The 16,336-nt window shown below is 37.9% G+C and overlaps 1 protein-coding gene across 2 annotated transcripts in view; it reads right to left on the reverse strand.

Annotated features, from left to right (window-relative positions):
• Positions 1-1,181: 1,181 nt before the first annotated feature.
• MACC1 (MET transcriptional regulator MACC1) overlaps positions 1,182-16,336 on the reverse strand; it is a 53,973-nt gene continuing 38,818 nt past the window's right edge. The window contains exons 5-6 of one of the 2 annotated variants that reach the window (XM_053655111.1): positions 2,009-2,230; positions 1,182-1,817 (exon numbers count right to left, since the gene is read on the reverse strand). In XM_053655111.1, coding sequence (XP_053511086.1) covers positions 2,018-2,230 — 213 coding nt within the window. In that variant the 3' untranslated portion in view covers positions 1,182-1,817; positions 2,009-2,017. Of the gene's footprint in view, positions 1,818-2,008; positions 2,231-11,429; positions 11,465-16,336 lie in introns of those variants that run through there. The other variant, XM_053655112.1, reaches the window with a different exon arrangement.

Consider the following 16,336-nt stretch of genomic DNA (forward strand, 5'->3'; position numbering starts at 1 on the left):
CCTGAAGTGATTTGTTTAATCTTACTACCCTAATCAGCAAACGAGATCTCTGTCTTCTCAGATCTTGGTGCCTGGGGAAACCCAGTTATTAATTCCTTACCATCCCTTCCCCAAATTCTCTGGTTTGCTGACATGTTAATAAGATTCCAAGAATGTTCTAAAGAAAGCAAAATACTATGAAAATACTTGTGTCCTAAACTTCAAGTCATTTCTTTATTTCTCTCTCCTAGAATTTATTTTGAACTGAAATAAATTTTGTCCTTGAATGTGTGTCTATAACTCCTTGGGAAGGCTTTGTTCTCTTATCATCACATATAAATATTGAAAGCCATGAAGATAGTTCTTAAACCCTCAATCAGGTTTCTTTTGCCATCATACCAAATACCCTAGGGTGGATGTATTAAAAACTCTAAAAAGATTCTGCTTTTTACTTTTCAGCCAAATGGGCATGTTTTATTCAGGATCCCAGAACAAAATCCTTACTCAGCTTGTCCACAATACCTCTGAAGGTGTGTCCTTCCTTCCTCCACCCTTTCAGGCCCTTTGCCCCACCCAGCTCTCTGCACGCCTGACGCCTGCCTGAGGGCTTCAGTGCACTGAGGAGCTGTCTCCCACCACCTCCAGACTGGAAGCAAAGCCTGATCCTCCTTCAGGCTCATCATTTCTTTCCCAGGGAAAACTGACTTGATGCCTCTGATTCAGAAAGTGGCCGCATCTCCACATCTCTTGGCATCCCAGCCGCTCCACTGTAGCTGTTATCACAGATACCATTTATTTTAACTGTATAAGTGTTTATTATTGTCTACATCCACCACTTAGCATTACTGGAGTCGGAGATCGTGCTGGTTTTATTTTCCCATTACTGACCTCAAGCATCTCGGTGCCTGCCACAGGTAGGAGCACTCATTCCCTCCATCGACTAAATGACAATAAATGAATGACTGGCCAAAGCACATGAATGCTGGCAGGTGGCCAGAGGACTGACATATGCATAAGCACGAACCATACCTTTGTGAACTCTCTGCCAGGAGTTAGCCTTTATCCTGGCCCAAATTCCTATCTCATCTTTGTCTTCCAAAATTGCTATGAAACAAACGCTCTGGCACACACCCACATTTGTGTGAGCATGTGCGCATCCACACACACAGATATCAGTGTTTTTGCTGGTTAAGACTATGATATTCAACAGTGATAAGGCCAATTTATTGTTTTAAGTAACCCTTAGTATGAAAAATCCTTGACAGTTGATGAACTATTATTCTAAATTACGGTCCTGAAGAAAGCCCCGGGGTCAGCTAGGGGAAGGCAGAGGAATGTGGTGAAAACTCCAGTTCATATTTGTAGCAACGGATTTCTGATAAGTCACATATTCCATTTGGCTGTCTTTCAAGAGATGGTGGACAAGAGCAGTGAGCTTCAATTAAGTTTTAATATTCATTTTTTTTTTTACTATTTTACTATGCACTCTGGATTAAAAAAAAAATAAAACCAGGTTTTGCAGAGAAAAAACCTACTTCACACTCACTATCATGGAAAATGGGAATAATGTCAGCACACCCCACAGAGAGAGATGAGACTGGAGGCAGGAAGCCTGCAGCCCTGGGCCGGTCCACAAAGCCTGTGTTTGCTTCTCCTCTGTCCCCACCTGCCTCCTGGTAAAACTTCATTGTTCACATTGAGAGCTTCTAGTTTATCTGGGTATCTGCATGAAGTAATTATGCTAATGACCATTTGTTGTCACTTAAATTAAAAGTAACTTGAAAGAAGAGAGGGTTTTTCTTTCCTTTCCCAACAATGAAGTGGCCTGATGTTTGCATCTGAAATAGAAACAAAAATACATGTTTGATTATAAAACCCACTCCTGAGTTTTGGGTTCTGCTGTGCTTTCACATGGAAAATCTTTTTTCAAACATAAATAAAAAATAAGTACCGTTTGAGCACTTTCTCTTTTGCGCATACACACACACATATCTCCCTCTACCATTGTCCTGCCTCCAAAAAAACGTACCCTTCATTTCTATACTTCCTCAGAAGTGGAGAATGCAGTTGCTCTTAAAAGCTCTAAAGAATGTACTAGTATTAAAGCTCCAGTTAAGTCTCGCCATTGTTTGGTCACAGGGTTTTTCATTCTGTCCAAGGCGGATTGAAGGTCTTGTAACACATCTCTGCAGCTGTTTCCACAGTGAGCTCCCCAAGCGTAGAGAAAATCGTAGGCTGGCTTCCACATCATCTGTAAGGACAAAAAATTAAACTGGAGTAGTGTGAAAGTAGAGCAGAGAGAAAAATAGATGCTTAGAAAGGTTTAAAAGCCTCTTAAGACATAAAAAAATGAGAAATATTAATTATACATGGACTTATTTAATATGATAGAAAACATTTTAATAATGCATTGAGAGACTTTTAATGTTAAAGTAATAATACTATTATTGTTACACATATCTGTGTTGAGCTTTAAGATACCACGTATCATAATGGGATGTACAGAATGTTTAACACGTTAGTCATTTTATTCAAGCAAGTCCAAAAACAAAGAAAAATGTAGCTTCATAAGTCAAAGGGAAAGCAAAAATATAGTCCTCTAATTAAAAAAGTAATTCAGTGATACATTTTATGACCATAAGATCAATATGCAACCTTTCATTATGCTATCCCTAAGCACCCACCCATACCAATGAAGCCATTGTTTCCATAGAAATAAATGTACGTCAAAGAGGATTTTCATGTACAAGAGTGTATGTGATGGTAACCAAGGCAACCAGGCTGGGAGAGAATAGAGACAAAGGCCAACCAAATATGACAAATTATATAATACACACACAGCTTAAAATGAATTTTCTCTAGGAAAACAACAAAAGGAACCATGAAGTTATAATTGGAATATTTGGAATATAAACTTTATTACTTGCTACTTGGGCTCACTAAACTAATTCATGTGTAATTTTATCACTTGCAGAATGCAGGAACACGGACTGAGCTAAATGTTATGCAGAGCTGCCTTCTTAAAATAGGACTTCCATTAACAGTAATATCAGATGAAGTAGGGCACTGGGATATAATTTTATAATTTTTCACTCTCTCCTGATATCCCCAATATATGCTACAGTTTAAGTTAAAAGAATGAAAGACCTGAATAAAGAGTATCATTATGTTTCAATTCAATCTACATAAAAGGCTAGCTCAAAAGATAATTTGGTGTTATTTGTCCAAAATGGCCTTCCTTGGGGATCATGTACACCTGTATCTTTGTACCTCTCTGACAAAGTTTCATTCAGCAAGGGAGAGAAGAGAAGGCAATTATCCAAATTATAGCATATCAGTGCGGTCTTGATAGAACAACAGAAGTCATCTCAAATTTTCGTATTCTCTGAGTTTCACCCTCACCAACCTACCACTCTGATAGAATGTGAATGAGGTCTTCTTTCATTTATTTTTCTATTTTTCTGAGTACTCATTGAAATGAAACCTCCTAAAAGTTCAGGTCACCACTAATAGGTCAGTAGCAGGAAATGGATTGGACGTATTAATAGAGCCTTTTTGCCCGACTCAATCTTGCTTGTTACTCCTCAGATACAAAGAAGCACCAAGAAAGTAGATTATTCTTTAGTTGAAAGCCCTATATAAAAGCTTTGAGAACAGGTATTCTATGTTGCATTCACTTAGTTGTCCCTGATGCTCAGCTAATGGGTATATTATTTTTCAATTTGCCATGTATTGTTTAACAGAATGGTGTTTACAGGCAAAGGCATCTAAAATTTTAATCTAAGTCCTTTAGTGATCAAGCCTGACAAAAGATGTATTTGAGGATATTGTACGATAAACAGCAACTGAGGGCATTTCATACCAAGGTGATAGCATAGTATCACAGAAAACGGAATTCTCTTAAGAATTACAAACAGGTCTTTTTGGCTTGTTCACTATAAAGTCATAGTCACTCCCTAGTCAGAAACAATGCAAACAGCCCCACTGACTTCTCAGGTAGAAAAGCGCTGCATCAGGTAGCTTGCTATGGCACATGATTACTGTGTATAGAAAAGCCCGGGGTACACGTAATCATGAAGCAGCTCCTCAGTGCCGATGGGAGTAGGAAATACACCAAGTGATGCAGGAGTTGGAAACTTCAAATTCAGAAGGCCAGTGATACATCCACTTACTTAAGCAGAGGGCAAGATAACCCTCTCACGTTTGGCAATTGGTACTCAGAACAGTGTGGCCAGCTCTTGTAATTTAGAGAAATCTGGATAGATTGCTGAGTCCTGGACCCTAGTTAAGACTTCTGAAAGTGTAAAAAGACTTCCCAGGAGACCTCAATGACTCTGAAATGCAATGAGGGATATAGCTGTAAACTCATTCCCTAGAGTCTAAACCATAAGCTGCCTAGAAATGGATACTATAGCAATGGGCCGAAAATACTAGGATAATGGTAACCATCATGATTTGTAGGAAACTGTGAGCATCTTCCATGTCCTATTTTTCTCCTGGATATTTCTTTAGTGCAAAATTTGGTTTTCTGTATATCACAACACAGGTGACAGACAAGCATGATTGTAGCACAAATGTAATAAAAGTATTTGAAATATGTTATTGTTCATTAAATAATTATTTCACTTATTAAACCAAAAACTATTGGGTACCTACAACTATAAGGAATTTCATCACATAAAAGATAAAATTATCACTAGAATGTGGCTCTTAATTTTAGTTTATAACATACAAGGGAGATAAATTTGCACAAATAGCCCAGTGTATGAATACACAGGACTTGGTAATAGTAATAGTGGAGAAAATGTAAAACTTACTCACATATTTTAACTCAGTGTAAATAAAAAGAATAGTACCACTAGCTAGAAGCACTGTGGGGTAATAGAAAGAAAGATGGGTTTTGGTATCAAAGTACCAAAACATGGCTTCACATCGGCATTCTCTTGCCTATTGAATGGGTCAATTTGGGTAAGTTAATCAAACTATCTTAACTTTGGATTTTTTATTCTATAAAATATGGGTACTAACTTCCAAGTCATATGTCCAAGGCACCTCATGATGTGTCTGGCATATAGTCGGAAATGAGTACTGGAGGGCAAGATTAGAAGTCTGGTTTTAGCTCTATGAGTGTGAGGTAAGGGAGGGGCTATCTGATATGAAATTGAATGGGGAGCATGCAAGAGTTTAGCATCATTTACAATAAATAAAGTAATGATGAAAAACTTGTGAGTAGAAGAAAATGCCAAGGAAAAGGATGAAGACATAAAAAAAATTTAACCCTCAACTAGGTCAGCAGTTAGGGCCCACGTAAGAAATAAAAGCAATAAAGACATGGAGGGACACTGGAGTCAGGGTGATAGAAAATGAAACCAGGTGCTTCGTATTGCAAAAGCCAAGGCCGACTAGCATTCCAAACAAGATCTGCAGGGGTTTGCTGGAGCCACTTCACAAGGGCCCCCCGGAGGGTGTTGTTCACACAGCCTCCCAGCTCCTCATTCAGTGACATCATTTGGGGGCATTTAAAGCATCCTTGTTGGGAATATTTACACCATGGAATTTGGCAAAAGCAACTATTGAAGAGCTGGTTGTTAAACATGTACCAACATGCCACTGGCTGATGAGATCCCTTTTTTGTTACCTTCTCTGCTTCCTCTAACATCAAGTTATGTGGAAACATGGAGGAAACATGAAAAAGGCAAGGATTTTGGCAGTCAGTAGGCCTTTGGAAACCTTGGAGAAGGCAGCTTAAAGAGAGTGGTGGAGGGCAATCTGCAGGAGTGAGCAGGTGTCAAGGAAATTCGAGCCAAAGAACAAATGGGTCACATTGGAAATTTGAAAGTTAAAGAGAGAGAGACAAAACTAGAAGGAAAGGCAGTGGAAAAGAAAAGTATTTTTAAAAGAAAAATATGTAAAAAGTAATATTCTACAATGGAGAATTTGTTTTGAATCCTAATTTTACTACATGGAGAATTTAGGGTTATTGAGAATTAAAGAGGTAGCATTATAAAATACTCAAGAAAAAGAGTTGGATTCCCTGAGGTAAAAAGCATAAACCACAGGCAGATATTAAAAATTCTTATGGAGTAGGGCTATGTAGTTAGGGGGCAAGTATCATGAAAAATTGAAATGGGATCAAAAGTAAATGTTATAGTTATGTACCTTGATACGATGATGAAAAACACTAATTTGGAACAACTATGTTTTCCTTTAGTAAGCAAATATCTGCCAAATATGATAAATATAACTTTTTCTTGATTGAGATTTGCTGTAACAACACCTGACAAAAGTCCAGTGTTCATCAGCACAATAAATAGTCTTATCAGTTGTTTGTTGTCATTTGTGTACAGACATATAACATCTGAACTCCGAGTCCTTCAATTTTACACTTTCAGTTCTTTGGGTGTTTCTTTCTTATTATCTTATGTCATTCTAGTTTTCTTACTCAGCAAGTGAACTTGCATTATTAAAGGCAGAGACATCAGAGGCAACTTGCATACATTAATTAACTACAGACTTTATAAAATTATGTTATAAACTACATACATAAAGCCACAAAGGATTCTAAACTGCATGGTAAATGAATAAGAAAATGAAGTCATGTTCTCTGGAAATGTTTGAATGAATAAAATGAGTAGAGTAAACAAGATCCTTTCCAAGGTAACCTAAGTTAGTCCTCCAAAAGCTGGAAATGAGTGGTGAACTGCCAAGATCTCTCCCAGGTTTATGATGCATCTATGCAGTGGTTTTAAAATAGTTCTTCCACTGTTACTCAATGTGATGATTTAAGAGTAAAATATGCAGAAACTCCACACTAATGCTTTAATAAGTCCAAGGAAAGCATGCTCCCAGGGGTTTGTTTCTGTTTAATTATTCCTAACCACAGAATAATTCTCACAGCCTTCTCATCTCTATCACAAATGTTGGACATATTGGCATCATTCTGACCCCTCTACTCTTAGATATTTTTTAATGGTAGCTTCATGGTGGTACCAGTTCATCTTTGAATGGGCAGCATGATACTGATCAAAATGCAGAGCTGTTCATTTCTCTTCTATATGCTTTGATCTCTTTATAGAAAGGGCAGCAGCATCAGTAAGCATTTAATCTATCAGAGTTAAGCGGTTTTCCAAAGTCCCAGCATTTGTGTGGAAGGAATATGTCTTGTTTCAGTTTGCCTTCTAGGTACCAGAGGACGAAACTTAAGAGCAAAGAAAAAGAAATCAATGAAGTGATAAAATAAATGAAACAGGGGTAGAGATTAAAAAAATAAAGTTTTCCAAGTTTAGAGTACTTATTCCCAAAAGCCAATAAGACATTAGATAATAGACTAGATAATAAAATGTGACATGAATAAAAGCAATTCAGATTGGAGCATAGTAGCTCTGTCTTTTTTTTTAGCTTGTAAAATATGAATAGCATAAAGAATACCATTGGTTTTAACGACCTTTAAATAATTACACTTTGCCACATTAAAGGACTAATCATCTACCTACTTCCTCATAAAACTATAAAAGCAAGGTTTCATTTTAAGTACAATTAGTTGCAGAAATATTAAGGCAAATTTGCCTTATGAATGATTATTACATATATTTATCATTTACAATTCAGGTGGGGCTTCCATCACCCATAATTGGTAAGGACATTAATACTGTTGAAGAAGAAGTTGCCATTATGTTTACAAGAGAACATACTAAGTGCCCCTATTTTCTCGGAAGGGAGGTGATACTTGGTTAAAACTTGACATAAGATTCTCTTGGAGAAGGCTCTAACACAGCCAAGCTTTGTTCTAGGAATTACCAACCACTTGGAATGTCAGGGGTTCAAAATGAGCCAGAGGATATATAGAAGACTCATTTCTTATTCGTACATGTGTTCAAAACAGTCTAATACCAGAAGAAAACCTGTTGGTCAAACCTCTCACAAATTTCTATCTAGGAGGACTCCAGGCTGCCCTCTTGCCATCCAACCACCAACCCTACCACAAGTGTGTACCGCTGGAAACACCTGAACATCAGAGTTTAAAAACACCGGGCTTCTCCAACCCAGTCTTTCAATATGGAAGTAAATGAGGAAAAATACAGGGTGTGGCAAAAACAGGTTAACAGTTGTGAGAATGTGACACAGTTTATTCTTGTATTACTATTTATGAATTATTGTGCTGTTTTCCATATGAACAACTGTAAACCTACTTTTGCCCCAGCCTGGATAGTAGTAGGAGCTCTGGATTTAGAGAACTACATTGTGGGTTTGAATCTAGGCTCCTGACTTAGTAGCTACAGAATCTTGGGTAAGTTACACAACTTCTCTGCACTGTATTTTCTCCTGTAAAATAGGGGGTGGATGGGAAGCACGCCCAATGCCATAAAAGCATTTCCAAGTATACAAAGTAAAAGGGTATGGAGGGTTCTGGTACATGCTAGGTGCTTGATTAATGCTGATTAGAGCTTGTACTTGAAAAGAATAAGACCATGGTCAAACATCCAGGAAAAGAATCCAGGTTGCCTAACCATAAATATAAGGCAATTTCACTAAGTTATTCCCATGAATCTATCCCAGTATTAAACAGTTTTGGTAAGTGCTGATCTATGTTTTATACTCAGGTAGACTTTGGTTTTCTAAAATTCCTTCTCGGTCTGTGACCCTTAATAATAAACCTTGATAAAGAAAATCTGAATCAAATATTATTGTCTTAAAATCCATTTTGAAGTATTTTTATAATATTTAACCTAATATGATTATTATTTCTATTTGATTTTCAGAATGGTGATGACACATATAGAATTAAATCAAAGATCATAGGAATATAATGCATTACCCCATTCATTTTACTGTGATGTCTTTTTTCTTTATTCTATCATTTCAGAAAAAAGGGGGTCATTTTGGAATTGAGGACTATAGCAACAAGCCATAAACTACTGCAAAAACTAGACAATGGTGATCTAATACTATGTCACTATAGCAACTCTTTAGTGCAAACAACAAAGATTTGAGAAATTATTATATACACCTTACCACTGTTAGATACATTTCCATATATAATCCTTTTCCCTTGTAAAAGATACCACAAATACATTTCTTACTGAAAAAGAACAGCAACCTACAGATTTAAGAACCAAGGCTTCAACTGAGTGCGTTCCAGAGAGAGTAACAGACAATACTTGTCTCTGTACGCAGAATTCAGGAGTGGCCTCATGAGCCAAAAAACATCGCGAGCCCAGGGACACCCTTTTTACCTTTTGCAAGAGACATTTTCCAGGGAAAATGACATGCTGTTAAGCCAGTGAGAAAAAGCTGACCAGCCAAGACGTGTTCTCATTTTTTCCCATATTTTACCATTCTGCCAGTTTCTTGGGGGAAGCTTGAAATCACTGCTGACTCTTCCCCACCTGCACTGTTTCTATTGTTATTCTCAGCCATTTTACTAAAAATTACTCTATGGTACATTACTCTCTCTCCAAAATCACTCACTGTCACACAGTTGCCAAAGTCCCCTCTGCCTTAGTCAAAATAACAGATAATATGTGTTAAGTTATTATGATGTGCAAAGCATTCTCCTAAATATTTCACGTGTAATATAATAAGTAGGAGAGGATTATTCACCTCAATTTTTAAAAAATTGATTCCTAGAAAAGTCAAGTAAATTTCCCTATGTTCTAGAGCTAATAAATGGTAAAGCTGGAACTTGAATCCAGACAAGATATCCTAATTTCTATGATCTGGCAATCATTAGAGACTCTGTCCTCCATCAATCTATCTGTCTATCTATCTGTCCATCCAGAAAAATTCCAACTATTTTTAATATAATGAAAATGGTTTGTGTGACATCAATAAAACCTGGCAGCCAAGGAGAGTGGACTGAATTTGCATGCGTGAACAATGACAACTTCACTGTACTAGTCAGTGGGGGCAAGAGACTCCATTGAGTGAGCAGGTGTACTGTGTGGCCATCCCATCCAAACTGACTGAGCATGTAGAGCAATGAGTCTGCATCAATTTTGCATTAAGCTTGAACATGCCTCCAAAGGAACTACTCAGACGATTCAGAAGGCTGCAACTATGGGCAACTGGTGATTGGCAGCTGCATCAAGACAATGTGCCCACTCATGCATCACATCTTGTGCAGAGTTTTTGGCAAAACATCAAATCACCCAGGTGACTCGGCCCCACTACAGCCCAGATTTGGTGCCCTCAACTCCTGGCTTTTCCCAAAACTAAAAATCACCTTTGAAAGGGAAGAGATTTCAGACCATCAGTGACATTCAGAAAAATACTACAGGGCAGCTGATGGCGATTGGGAGAACTATGTGAGGTCCCAAGGTGCCTATTTTGAAGGGGACTGAGGTGTCATTGTCCTATATACAATGTTTCTTGTATCTTCTTTAACACATGTCTCTATTTTTCATGTTACATATCCATGTATCCCAATAATTACTGGGAACATATCCATGGCTGGATATGTTCTGGACAGACTATACACACACACACACACACACACACACATATCCATGTATCCCAATAATTATTAGGATAAACTCTACCCTCAGGTCCACACATTCTCCTTAGTGGTTTCTAGAAGTCATTGGTGTCCAAAAGCACTGAAATCCCCTTCTAGTCCTCTCCAATTATTCAAAGGTTTCCCACCTTTCAGGATTGGGCTCTGCCCCCTGAATGGTTCCTCCCAACTTTGGTCTTTTTCAATTCAGTTAATTTTGAAAGGACTTATCACCAGTAGAGCACAGTGGTTAGGACTGTGAATGAAGTACCCAAATTTGAATCCTAATTCTGTCACTTCATAGCCATGTTACTCTGAATAATTTATACAAATTAATTCACTCTTACTTTGCATTCCTATAAAAAGCAGATGGTATAATGTCTTCCTTACAAAGTTTGTTGAAATAAATGAAATATGTAAAGAAAATGTCGATATGATTAGCTGACACTCAGTTCACTCACAGTACATAATTAATACAATTCTCATTTTTAGTTACTTTCATGTTTTTAGCATCTAATCACATACTTTTAAAAATATATAACAATTCAAATGTTAAGTTTATCCCAAATCTAAGACCGAATAAAATTTGGCTTTAGAGAGGAAAAAATATTTTTCATTCTGTCTGTATTTTTTTTGTAGTTCCTAATGCTCCAAGTGCTGAGAACAAAGTCCTTACAAATGTGTTAAGGATGGATGAATTAATTACTGAGAGCAAATATACAGAGGAAAGAAAGTACTAAACAAGGAGGAAGAATTCCATACAGAATTTTCACTTACTAAACAACAACAAAAAAGTAGTTGTGTGAGGATCACCTACTCTCCCATTTTTTTATCTAGACTTCAAATAAAGTGCCCTGAACACGACAGCAGGCAGCCAAAAATGAGGAAGGTGAGAAGCTGACACGGAGAGGTAGACCCTCACTGTGTAAGTGTTGACTACAAAAAGACATAGACATACCTTGCCAGCTCTACCTCTCTATAGGTAAGTGGTTTCTGAGAAAGAAAAAGAAGTTACAATTAGAAATATTGACTTTGTTGGGCTTCCATAGGAAGCTCGGCAGCTCAATAAGAAATCAGCCTCAACACGCCTACTGATTGAGCCTGGGGTTGAGGTGAGCTTTGGTAAAAGGCATCTGAAAGGGGGAAGTGAACCTTGAGTGTCCTTGGTGAATGTGTCCATACTGAACAAGATGGAAAGACCATAATCTTTATTGTTAGGTATGGGGCCAATGGGAGAGAGTTGCTAGGGAATTTATTGCCATATATGGTCATAATCCCCAAAGAGCTAAGTGAAGAGTCCCTAATTTAGGTGTGTCTCTTAACCCCAAAACCCCCAGCATTGCTCCTTGCAAAGCCCAACCATTTTTAAAAATGGCCCATTTTCTAATATTTTATCAATTCTTATTGTATTTAAATTAAAGATATAAATATCCTCAGAAAAAGTTCAATTTTTATTCACTTTCACAGGAAAACCCTGGCAACAATTAAACATCTGTATAGCATAAGTGGGTTTTTCTTTTAAAGAAATAATCTGAGAAACAGAGGACATAATCATATTTCAAGTTTTATAGTTTTGTTTTTATTGCAATGTCATTAGAAGAATTGAGTAATATTTCTTAAAATTTAATTTAGGGAGATGGTTAATTTAAAAAGTGATGTTCTCAGAAGTCTCCAGAGAGAGGCTTTTATTCATCTTATAAAAGAGTAAGAAATGGCCAAAATAGTCAACAAAAATCTGACAGACATACTATTAATAATCTGCATTATTTAATTGGCTTGAGCCTTGATGAAGATGTTGAGGCCAATTTTAGTAGTATCATAACTTTAAAAGGGGGGAAAGGAGAGATGTCATGCTTAAACCCCCATCCTAACCACATCTGCCAGCCCTGCCCCTCAGCCAGCACATTGGACTTGGAGCGGATGGGCAGAGTGTAAAGCACAAGGACCCCAGAGTCAAAGCCTACACTCCTCACCTGGTTCCATGCCTTTGTAGCGATGCCTGTTTAGGCAAGTAGCGTAGCCTCCCTCCATTTTAGATAATATTAGTGCCTGACCCACAAGTTTTTTTGTTGAAAGGATTAAGTCAGTTTTTGAAACATTACCAGAACAGTGCCTGCCACAGAGTGAGTGTCAGATAAACATGAGATACAATACAAAAAGGATGAAGGGAACGAGAGAGGATGAAAAGAAAGGAAAGAGGCAGAAAGAGCCTGTAGGCACTAGCAGAAGGACGTTTTGGGAGCGTGGGCCCTCCGAGGTGGCGATATAACGGGAATATAAGCAGCCTGGGAAGCAGCAGGCCTGGTTCCCTTCCTCTGCATCCCCTACCCCAAAACACACTAGTATCAGTGTGTTTTGAAATCAACTACGTGACTTGCAAATTGGTCATATTTAAGAATCAGCTCCTTTCTGAGAGAATAAATTATACAGCTGGGTTTTTTTCAGGGGGATGGAAATCAGGATACTTTTTAGTTTAATGGCCTAACAGGCAGCAGTTCCCACAGATTGTCTGGGGTGGCTTAGGCCAACACCGTGGATATTTTTAAGAATTTAGCAACATGAATTGGAGTGATGACTGTGAGCATGAATCACAATAAATTAAACATTAGCCCCTAGAAAGACACCTAGGGGCTTTCCTTTCCTGCTTCTGAGTATTTATTTATTAGCCTCTGGCACAGACTTAGTCATTGGTGATTTGGGCAGTGCAAAAGTAAATAATGGAAAAGTAGTCTGCTTGGCCTCCACCAAGATTTGGGAGAAGACAAACTATAAACAACCATAATTAGAGAGAAGTCAGATACTTAACAAAGCTGAGAGAATAAATAACTCTTTGATAAATCACTTTCAAGAAAGCCTTTTTAAAAACAGACTTATTATGAAAAGAAAGCCTTGCTTTCAATTATACAATTTTAAAAGATTGTTTAAAGAGACCTTTTAAGTTCACAGAAGAGTTGAGAGGAAGGTACAGACATTTTCCGTACACCTCCTGCCCCTCACATGCATAGCTTCCCTATTATCAACCTCTCCAACCAGAGTGCTCTACCTGTTACAATTGATGAATCTACATTGATACAGCATAATCACCCAAAGCCTATAGTTTACATTATGGTCTACTTTTGGCGTTGTATATTCTATGGGTTTGGATCACTGTATAGTGACATGTATCTATCATGGTATCACTGCCCTAAAAATCCTCTGTGTTCTTCCTATTTATCCCTCCCTCCCAACCCCCAGGAACCACTGTTTTTTTTTTTTTTTTACTGTCTCTATAGTTTTGCCTTTTCTAGAATGTCATATATTTGGAATCATACAGTACGGAGCCTTTTCTGACTGACTTATTTTGCTTAGTAACATGCATTTGAGGCTCCTCCATGTCTTTTCATGAATTAACAGTTTGTTTCTTTTTAGCACTAAGTAATATTCCATTGTCTAGATGCACATAAGTTCATTTATCCATTCGCATACCGAAGGCATCTTGGTTGCTTTCGAATTTCAGTAATTACAAACAAATTTGCTATGAATATCCACGTGCCATTTTTGTGTAGACATATGTTTTCAGTTCCTTTGGGTAGATACCAAAGAGCACAACTGATAGCATGTATGCCAAGCATGGAGTATGTTTTATTTGTAGGAAACAGCCAATGTCACTTCCCAAGTGGCTGTACCATTTAGCATCCCCACCAGCAATGAGTGAGGACTCCTGTTACTCCACGTCCTCACCAGCACTTGGTGTTATTAGTGTTCTGGACTTGTCAATTTGAGTAGGTGTGTAGTGGTACCTCAGTTAGACAACTTTTTGATCTGTTAACTGTAATATTAGAGCAGCACATCCCCCATAGTATTGTTGTTGTCTTCTTTCTTACAAATTTCTCATCTTTTAGCCCATTTGGTAGAAAGTGATTTGTAGGTGGTAAGGTACTTCTTAGGGTACGGAGATAAATGTAGTCCATGGGGAGAAAACATGCCCTCAGCCTCTGGCTGCTCTTGGCTAAAAAGTTTGTGTAAAGTAGTCTTACTGGAGAGCGAGGCTCCAGGCACCCAGAAGTGGGTCTGCTGTGACTTCCACTGCACCTGCTGGGATTCAACTGACTTGGTTTGACTCTTGTCCCTTCATGAAAAGATTGTTTTGTTCTGCACACCCAACTGGCATAGTAAGAAAACCTTCTTCATGGATAAAAAAATACATTAGCAAAATTAAAAAGGAACCAATTATATAGGAAAATGTACTTGCCAATGATACCTCAGACAAGGGCTTGATCTCCAAAATATGTAAAGAACTCACATGACTCCACTCCAGGAAGATAAACAATCCAATTAAAAAATGGGCAAAGGACCTGAACAGACACTTCTCCAGGAAGGACATACAGAGGGCCCAGGGACATATGAAAGGACGTTCAGCATCACTAGCCATCAGAGACAAAAATTAAAACCACAATGCGATACCACTTCACACCAATCAGAATGGCCATCATAAACAAATCAACAAACAAGTGCTGGCGAGGATGTGGAGAAAAGGAAACCCTAGTGCACTGCTGGTGGGAATGCAGACCGGTGCAGCCACTGCGGAAAACAGTGTGGGATTTCCTCAAAAAACTAAAAATGGAACTGCCTTTCGATCCAGTGATCCCACTGCTACAATTATACCCTGGGAATCCTGAATGACCAATGCAAAAGAACCTATGCACCCCAATGTTAATAGCAGTGTTATTTACAACAGCCAAGTGCTGGAAGCAGCCTAAGCGTCCATCGGTAAATGAGTGGATCAAAAAACTACGGTACATTTACACAATGGAATACTACACAGCAGAAAGAAAGAAGGAACTTCTACCCTTCATGACAGCATGGATGAAACTGAAGAGCATTATGCTAAGTGAAATAAGCCAGGCAGTGAAAGACAAATACCACATGATCTCACCTATAAGTGGAACCTAATCAACAAAATAAACAAGCAAACAAAATATAACCAGAGACATTGAAATAAAGAACAAAGTGACAGTAACCAGAGCAGGGAGGAGGTGGGTAGAGGGGAAAGAAGGGGAAGGGTCATCAAGAAACATGTGTAAAGGACCCATGGACAAAGCCAATGGGGCATAGGATTGAGTGTGGGAAGTGGGGGTGGGTAGACTGGGGGAGAGTGGTGGAGGAAAAATGGGAACAATTGTAGCTGAATAACAATTTTAAAAAAAGAAATAACAGTATAAAAGGGGGGAAAAAAGAGAAAATTTTCTCCAGCTCTGTGCCCCAAAAGGAAGTGCAGGCCATAGCTTCTGCCTCCTACCAAGTCATCACCTAATCAGAGAGAGACTCTTTCCTTAACTGAAATGGCTCAAAAATGCTTACATTCGTAAGAGAATATAAGATGTGTGAGAGAAAGATGCAGGACATTTTATATGTGCTCATCACTGGAATATTGTAATTTAACTAAAAAAATTGACTCCTATTTTACATTAAATAGAGAAAATATGTATCTAACTTATACCTAACAGTATACATTTGTTCTGTTAATAAAAATTAAATTTGATTTAATTTAACATTTGCAATGTGAATATTTACTTTGCTCTACGTGCTGTCACTCTGTATTTGATGCCTGTAATTCTTACTGCACACAAAATTGTCAAAGAAACAATGAAGCTCTTAGAAATCCTTTCTCATTACCATCCACACTCTTAGTGCTATTATCACCAAATATTATCACAAATGACTAAGTCTATGCTTTAGGCTGGTAAATATTATTATTATGCTTACAATTTACCCATGCCCTGACTTGGCCCCATCACATTCGTGTGTTATCTGCCTCAAGATTTTCTAGCCCTGCCTACTTACTAATTGGTTAGCTATCCAGTTTGGTCAATTTATTAGTTCAAA

The sequence above is a fragment of the Artibeus jamaicensis genome, unplaced genomic scaffold (assembly GCF_021234435.1).
Source record: "Artibeus jamaicensis isolate MK-2021 breed Jamaican fruit bat unplaced genomic scaffold, CSHL_Jam_final contig_923, whole genome shotgun sequence".
In the NCBI taxonomy this organism is placed as follows: Eukaryota; Metazoa; Chordata; class Mammalia; order Chiroptera; family Phyllostomidae; genus Artibeus; species Artibeus jamaicensis.